At 40.3% G+C, this 8,765-nt stretch overlaps 1 protein-coding gene across 3 annotated transcripts; it reads left to right on the top strand.

Moving 5' to 3' along the window:
* The first annotated feature begins 951 nt into the window (after positions 1 to 951).
* On the top strand, positions 952 to 6,833 carry LOC124270712. Of its 3 annotated transcripts, XM_046705743.1 has the most exons (8): positions 984 to 1,034; positions 2,709 to 2,760; positions 3,020 to 3,170; positions 4,127 to 4,280; positions 4,604 to 4,812; positions 6,163 to 6,311; positions 6,551 to 6,700; positions 6,753 to 6,833. In XM_046705743.1, exons 1-7 carry the CDS (start codon positions 995 to 997, stop codon positions 6,693 to 6,695), a joined length of 900 nt encoding a protein of 299 aa, XP_046561699.1. In that variant the 5' UTR covers positions 984 to 994; the 3' UTR covers positions 6,696 to 6,700; positions 6,753 to 6,833. The 3 variants fall into 3 exon arrangements, with proteins under 3 accessions (XP_046561700.1, XP_046561699.1, XP_046561701.1); XM_046705744.1 differs by having other exon boundaries at positions 952 to 1,034; positions 6,551 to 6,833; XM_046705745.1 differs by having other exon boundaries at positions 987 to 1,034; positions 2,715 to 2,760; positions 6,551 to 6,833.
* Positions 6,834 to 8,765: the final 1,932 nt, after the last annotated feature.

Genomic DNA, 8,765 nt, shown 5'->3' on the forward strand with positions numbered 1-8,765 from the left:
TAAGCAACGTCGAGCACGGAGAGTCTGTGGATGGGTGACCGTGTTTGGCAGCTTGACACCTGACAGTTCCTAGGACTTCCGTCCCGCCCCACAACGAAGCACATGTGATACATGTGGTTTCACCTTAGACAAGTGAGTTTGTTCAAAATTCCCTCTGTTCACCCAGCAGAAAATGGGTACCCGGTTGGATGTGACTATAACCTTCTAGCGCCTAACAGGCAGCTAGGGTTATCCGGGGTAATAATAATCAGATTCTGATAAAGCGCCGCGAGCAATTACTTGGTGTTTGGAGACTGCGCTATAGAAGATGACTTATTATTATTATTATTTGAAAACTTACTCTGTATTGATTGTTGTTAATCCAAATATACAACCTTCAAGTTCGCCCCTGGACTCACGCTTGGTATCTGAAGATAAATAACTTGAACGGAACCAAATACATGTACTTTGCACTGAAAAGGAAGCCCAGCGAGATTCAGAAACTGAACCTGAGTAAACGCTAGGCTTGCTTCTTGTAGGGTTATTGCATAGGACAACGGTGTGGTTCAGGGACTTTGAGAAGACCGAATCCATCCTAGCCTATTTGCAACAGATATTGAGAGCCTCTCTTACATTAGTTTATATCAAAGCAATGTTTATCTCATGGAAGTCCAATAACCCCGTGTTAGCCAGGAATATTTTGATGATCGAATGTGAATGTAGTTTCAAACATCTCGTTCTTATTTTGATCAAATCATTTGGCGTCACTTAGTTTTATTACTAAATTAACTAAATAATGATAATGATTATTTGTAATAAAATGTGGTTTATTGAGTATTTTGAAATAATCACACCAAACAGGTGTTCCGTAATTTAGTCCGTATTTGCAGTAATCAAGAAAGGGTATTGACATTGGACTATCCCATTCCAGACCTATTGCACTCGTAGATAATACTTTTGAAAAAGCCATCTGATAAAACTATAAAATAAAGGTGCAAAGCACATATTTCACCTTATGTGTACCATGATGTTGGTTCTACTTTTGTGTCTCGCAGGTAAATATACATTATAGAAGATTGTGAACCTATTCATAACATATTCATGCATATTATTACAGGGACGTTTCGATGTAGAATCTTTCTTGCTTGTAATCATTCCAGCTGGATAACGTTACAAGGATCTACATCCAAACGTCGCTGAATACAACAAATAACAAGTGGTTGTCCATGAAGTTGTATGTATCTCTAAACATCTGCTGACAGTACAGTGCGCTACGAATATATGTGCGCCGGTGTGTGTCATACGGATTTTATTGTTATTTTCCACGAGCAGATACAAAAACAGAATTTTCATGGATTGTTCAGATGCATGGTAATCCCAAATACAGGGCTATGAACACCGATGTTTACTCGTACGTGTAGTGACAACATGCATAATGTCCTGTGAGAAAGATATTTGTTTGTTTGTTGTATAACGTTGCAATCAGCAATATTCCAGTTATATGGTGGTAGTCTGTAAATAATCACGTCTAGACCAGACAATCCAGTGATCAACATCATGAACATCAATCTACGCAGTTGGGATACGATGACATACGTCAACCAAGTCAGCGAGCCTGACCACCCGATCTCGTTAGTCGCATCTAGCCAAATGCATGAACTGCTGAAGACAAGAAGGTCATCACACATCAGACAGAAATCGTCGGTGCATTGAACACCAGAGTAGATGGTTGGAGTATTCTAGTTGTTGAACGCGAGTTTGTTGATGGCCAAATCTCGTGAAAGTTCTGCCAGTCCCACCTGTAAATGAGCGCTTGCGTGAAACTGATGTTCGTCAAACCGGAATTGCACAAACCGTTGAGGCGTTTTGATGTTCACAGGAGAACCAAACAACCAGTTTGGAGTCGTTACCAACAGAATACTTGAACAAAGCCCCGACCACGTTTAGGATGTCACCAAATATCGCAACGACAAGATAATATGGTTTTCCCTCGTTGATGTTTTGACACATTAGTGCAAGGACTGTGAGGAATCGATTACGAGAGCCTAATATCCGACTATGGCGTCCAGCTGTATGTAAGTCTGCTGAAATGTCACCGAACTGATGGCGTATGTTCAATATGTTAAAAACGTCAAGCTACAGGACTGGATCATTGTCCTCATGACAGATTTGATGGTCGTCAGCATGCTTTTCGACGTCTGGAGGAACGGTGATTATTTAACATTCTGAATACAGTGTAAAGGAAGTCTAATTACATAGGGAAGCGTCACTGCACGTAACACGACACATCCAGTGGACATCGAGTAGCTTAAAAAAGTTATCACGTGTTCCAGTTTCTTCATCACAATGGACGACACTTTACAGCTCGTCCACACGTTGCAGATGCCCTGGCAGATCATTCCCACTCCACTGGCCTTCTGTTACTGGCGATGGCCATACCTGATACTGGCCTGTGAAATGACAATTGACTCCATGCCGCGTTCACTCTGAGATCACGTTTACAGGGAACGTGAGGTGATACAGTCGTGGCCATTTCATTGGACATCAATGTATTGTTCTGTTGCAAAATCGTTCTTTATTTGAGTGTATGTATTATCTCCGGGATAGTAGGTGATGCTAACTGCAGTTTGCGATAAAGTTGATCTAAATGGTCTGTCTTTTTGTATTTAGTAAATCAGCCACATATTTATTGAGGGTATTCATTCCTTTGACGTTATATATTTTGTCAGTTTCAGGCGTGTCAGCATATTCGCCGCCACCCGATGATGCGGTAGTTAACAGGTACCTTGTCTGTAACTAAGAATCTCCCCGAGTCTTTAGAGTTTGACTGACCCGACTTCATTTTTAGTCATGTCATATATCATTATTTGGGAATTCGCTCTATTTTTGCATAAAAAAGCCAGGATGAGACAGGAATTATGTTGTTCCCTTAATAGTTTTCATTAATTTGAAAAATAATTTGAAAGTCTTTTTGTTCTGTGCCGCTTGTTGGTCCTCCACAAAGGTTTGAAACCTGTTTATCTTTAAATGTTCATATCAGAACCCACTGGATACCCCCTTACCGGGCAGCAACGACGTTCAGGCACAAGTACGTCACCCACAACGGCGGCATAAATGACAACACATTCAGTGATCGCCCCTACGTCACAATCACTGTCACCAACAAAGTGTCGGATGAAGCACTACACAAGGTGAGGCGTTGTTGGGTGTCAATATTTCATAACGTTTTAGGACATTTCAAGGACCATCGTGTGAGTCTTGCTAAAATTTTGTTTCATCAGGATTACAGCATTCTAGTCTTCAGAATATAATTGTATTGCGTGGCAAGCAATAGCAGAATGCTTCCATATTTGATACAGCCGATGTACCTTATGTTACCATATTGTTTCAGGTGAACATCTGACTTGCCCTTTCATGTTTTTTGCCGGTGCCCTATTTAGGTGTTCACGAACACCTGTTATCATTAGATCCTGATACATTTGGTGAGTGAGTGAGTAGGGTTTTACGCCACGTTTAGCAATATTCCAGCAATATCACAGCGGGCAATATCAGAAATGGGCTTCACACATTGTACCCATGGGTGGAATCGAACCCAGGCCTGGCGTGACGAGGGGACGCTTTAGCGACTAGGCTACCCCACAGCCAGTGATACATTCGGAATCATGGAGACATCTCTGCATTTTGCAGAACGTTGTTATGATAATGGAAACGGTTGTGTCGTATGTATCAGAGAAACTTGAGTAGATCCGTCTTCGTTTCATCGACCTACAATTCATAAAATCCAGTAGACTGACAATACACTTCAATCTTGCTCTCAGACCAGAACATCAAATCAAATATCCAAATGTCTTCGGTTAATATTCTTGTAATACAATTATGCAAGAGAAACCTCAGGTTTCGCATCTCCTGATCACGAGAGTGATACAAAGACATGTATTAATAGACGCGCATGCGCTATAGCATTCACACATGTGATATGCCATGCAGTGATTAGGAATGTCGTTTGCTTCTTATTGACACACCCTGTGAGGAAAACAGAACGAGAGTATGTTTTGACTCCATAAATATTGCTGTTGACCATGATGTCAGAACTATCATAAATTATTATTATTGCTTATATTTTTCGTTGTGATAATGTATATTCCAGGCAGCACTAGATGTAAGCCTGATGGTACGGAACATGCCTGATGACGTTTTTAACGGTATCGCCAAATCACATGGTGTGGGGATCTTCTCCAAGTCCGAGGGGATGGTGGTCTATCCTGAAAACTCCCATCTTGCTGACACCCCAGCCTGTAGAGGTATGATGTCATATGTAAGAGATCACATGGATCATGAAGGAGTTGCATGGAATAGTGAATGCATGTAGCCAACGACGTGTACATAAGGTCCACTGAGACTAACGTGATTAAAATCTAAATCTGATTATGAGAGCCAATGGTGACGATGACCTTCATCAAGTGAATAGCTCTTTGTGCACTACTCCCCGTGGTTGCTGAAATTCGTTTTCATAGGCGTGGTAAATACCTAGAACCAGTATTACTTTGCGCTTTCCTTACAAGTTAAATTACATGTTTACAAAATTTAATGAAATGATTCAGTACACATCCTCTTGTGATGCCAGGTAGTTGCAGTGGATCATGCAGTTACACGTGTACTGTTGACAACCGGAAGTGGGCAACCATTGCTGGTCTAACCAATCAGCGTAGCTCTGTGCTTGACGATAACGTGTTGTGTGACGCCCAAGACCTGTATAATCACAAGGAGAATCTTCTTGTCCACGAATTTGGACATCTGACAATGAAAAACATGCCAAAGAGCTGGAATAGCAAGGTAATGCAGATGCGTTACACGTATGGTGGTTCCCTTGTAGGAGAAGCTTAGTCTGTTACCGTGACGAGCTGATTTGCAGCATTCATGATATGATGTAGTCTTCTTGGGGCTGGTCAGGGGATAATTGGCATAACAGATCAATTACTTTATTCCTAATCAAAATAATTCATTGCTCATTTGTTTTGTTTTCTTAATTCAACATTATGAAAACAAAGGAAAGTTATACAGAGAAAATGAAATATTAATCATGTTACTGTAGTTCACTATTTCATGGTTTTACACCAAACATCAGACATATCTGATTTTCATTATATCAAGCTCGATTCTGGATGATCGAAGCCTTACACCATGCACTGGAACTTTCATTTCCTGTTAATGTATTAAGATCTCACCTGTTTTACCATCAGTTCAGCACGTCATGGAGGTTGTATTTTGGCATGTTGCACGCTTCAAATTCTTATCGCACGTATACATACGTCCGGACAGAACCGAATGCGATGACCAAGCCCACTTTACCACAGGATTATCAAGATGGTTTACAGATTGATTTGGCATTTGCGTGGAGTTTTAAACTGAACGTCCAATCAGCTTATGTCCCTGGCTGGACATTCATCGTCACTATTCTAGTCAATTAAGAAATGGTCCTTGGTCCCTGTTCATTGGTATACAATTTGACCCATGTCTAGTAGAACACAACATCCATGTTACTTTTCACCTGTATTTTGAATGTTGACTTTCAATCCTTCTTATAATTGTTTTCCTATACTGCTTTCCGTTTTCTGTAGACATCTTTCCCTTTGCAAATGCTCGTGAAGCTGGAATTTTCCAACTTAAGTATACACACTAGTACAGTTTACACTTATTTATGCATGTTTCTATTACAATAAGCAATGTGTTGCCATTTCCAACACAGGTTATTCAGTCTGTAAATTATTATTTCCATAGTCGCAACATTGCTGTTGCTGGATTAAAACAGTTAATGTGTTAAACTATAGTCTATTTACAGTGAAAACGTACCGATGAATTTCTCTTTAAACGAAAAAGTAAATCAAATAAAGTGAAATTAAGATTGCGAATCCTCATAATTTGACTTTGCCAACTGAATATTTAAATCTCAGAATTTTATTAAAATGTAATTTACAAAGTGATACAACTCAAAGGTCCAGCTCAAGATGAGGTTTTTCCAAATTCATGTTGAACATTTTGTTTGGATCTGTTTCTACGAAAGGTCACCCAGAAAGTTACGTGCCATCGCACCATTGAGCTCTGAGCTCCAAGCTCATTATGTGCGTACCGCCATCACTTAACAGCATCACTGCTTCTGTGCATCACATGTTCACTTATTTACAGATACTTGCTGCATACAGTAATGCTCGCAGTAACCGTCTGTGGACACTGGGCGTGTATGGGATGGTGAATGCTGATGAGTACTGGGCGGAGGCAACCTCCTCCTTCTTCATGTCTGTACTTAGGACTGACGTCACGGCTGGCATGAACATGTGAGTAAATATCTGTCCACTGTTTCTTGCAATAATTTCTTTAAAGCTGAACGCGTGGTTATGTTGTACTTTATATTATTCTAACTGTCCTCATTGTTCCTGTGATGTTTGTAATTGCCCATTAACAATAGAATCTGTTTGTGTACAGTATATCATAAACGTCTGGTCCATGCCCAGTAAAATATACATGCCAGGGGTATAATGTATATACAATAAATCAATAATATTTGTCATATTAGGTGTGGCACATCCCAACCGTGTTCCTCCGAGTCGGCGTCAAGAGCTTACTTGAGGAAACATGACCCGCGGTTGTTTGAAGTTCTGGAATACGCCTACACCGACAATAGGCCAGATATCAGGAGCGGACTTAGACCATGCATCTAAGACTGGATGAGACTGGATAATGACTGTATTCTTGCTTAGACCATGCATCTAAGACAGGATGAGACTGGATAATGACTGTATTCTTGTATGCATAGTGCATGAAAATGTACAGGCAATACATTCCTGTTGCGCTTGTTACTAACTATTGTTGTTTTCTTTTCTAAAATTGGGGACGTTAAAATAGTATATAGTGTAGTAATATAATGGTTTACTGAACTGCATGCGTGGTTTTCGTATTTCAACAAATATATTTGTGTTCAATATGAATATACGTAGGGACGATTGGGCACGGAATTCAACCAACGCCGTATGTGGCACTTACAGGGTGAATAAATGAGTAAGATCTATGTGACCGAGTGAGAAGTGTGTACAAATGAGTAAGAACTATGTGACCGAGTGAGAAGTGTGTGTACAAATGAGTAAGAACTATGTGACCGAGTGAGAAGTGTGTGAGTAAATGAGTAAGAACTATGTGACCGAGTGAGAAGTGTGTGAGTAAATGAGTAAGAAGTATGTGACCGAGTGAGAAGTGTGTGAATAAATGAGTAAGAAGTATGTGACCGAGTGAGAAGTGTGTGAGTAAATGAGTAAGAAGTATGTGACCGAGTGAGAAGTGTGTGAGTAAATGAGTAAGAAGTATGTGACCGAGTGAGAAGTGTGTGAAAAATGAGTAAGAAGTATGTGACCGAGTGAGAAGTGTGTGAATAAATGAGTAAGAAGTATGTGACCGAGTGAGAAGTGTGTGAGTAAATGAGTAAGAACTATGTGACCGAGTGAGAAGTGTGTGAGTAAATGAGTAAGAAGTATGTGACCGAGTGAGAAGTGTGTGAGTAAATGAGTAAGAAGTATGTGACCGAGTGATCGAGTGTGTGTGAATAAATGAGTAAGAAGTATGTGACCGGGTGAGAAGTGTGTGAATAAATGAGTAAGAAGTATGTGACCGAGTGAGAAGTGTGTGAATAAATGAGTAAGAAGTATGTGACCGAGTGAGAAGTGTGTGAATAAATGAGAAGAAGTATGAGTATGTGACCGAGTGAGAAGTGTGTGACGTGTGTGAGTAAATGAGTAAGAACTATGTGACCGAGTGAGACGTGTGTGAATAAATGAGTAAGAACAATGTGACCGAGTGAGAAGTGTGTCAATAAATGAGTAAGAACAATGTGACCGAGTGAGAAGTGTGTGAATAAATGAGTGAGAAGTATGTGACCGAGTGAGAAGTGTGTGAATAAATGAGTAAGAAGTATGTGACCGAGTGAGGTGTGTGAGTACACCTTCAGCACGTTCTCGGTCACTGACCCCGGACAGACGCAGGATAAAACCAGGATTTGGCTCAGATCGTTTGTGTTAAGATAAGGACGTATGAAATGGCGTACCACAGAATCGATTTGTGAAATAATGTCATGACAGAGTTGACAATGTGACATTGCTTGACACTGGTATAAGGAACTTAAACAAAATGTCATTATTACCAGCACATCAAAATCTACTTTGTCATTCGTCACCTTCTAAGGAATGACAATGAAATGGTATCTATTTTTCTTTTAGAGACGTACAGTGAATTAAATTGACCGTATAAAATGTGCGCATACTAATAATCTGATCATTAATACTCGGGATACCCAAGCTGCCTGTGAGGCACTAAATGGTTAATAGTCTCATGACTTATTTCACCGAGTGCACATACAGGTTCTGCTGGGTGAACAGAGACAATTTTGAACAAACTAACTTGCCTAAGGTGAAACGACATGTATCACAGTCTCTTTTACACATTCAAATATGAACATTATCTATTCTCATCTGACAGTGCGACCTTTAAGTAGTCATCAGACCACACTAATCTCTTATCACTACTTGTGTGTGGTTAGAGAAAATGAACTATACCGGTATTCGCATGATCAGAGTGTATGATTCGTAAATTGTGGTTCTGTCATGACCACGAATCTCGATTCAGCGCAGTCTGGGCACATTCACGAGTGCGGGATGCTGAATGTCGAGGACTTGGCTGAGGCAACTTCCTCTGTCTTCATGCCTATGATTGGCAGTAATATAGACATACAGGCACCCCTACTC

The sequence above is a fragment of the Haliotis rubra genome, unplaced genomic scaffold (assembly GCF_003918875.1).
Source record: "Haliotis rubra isolate DU_JTF1 unplaced genomic scaffold, ASM391887v1 Scf154, whole genome shotgun sequence".
Lineage (NCBI taxonomy): Eukaryota > Metazoa > Mollusca > Gastropoda > Lepetellida > Haliotidae > Haliotis > Haliotis rubra.

Excerpts from the sequence above, each read along its gene's own strand:
- LOC124270712 (XM_046705744.1), top strand. The coding sequence starts at position 995 with ATGTGTACCATGATGTTGGTTCTACTTTTGTGTCTCGCAG. Across the intron at positions 2,761-3,019 it reads GATGATGCGGTAGTTAACAG|AACCCACTGGATACCCCCTT; the intron begins GTACCTTGTCTG and ends TGTTCATATCAG. Across the intron at positions 3,171-4,126 it reads CGGATGAAGCACTACACAAG|GCAGCACTAGATGTAAGCCT; the intron begins GTGAGGCGTTGT and ends TGTATATTCCAG.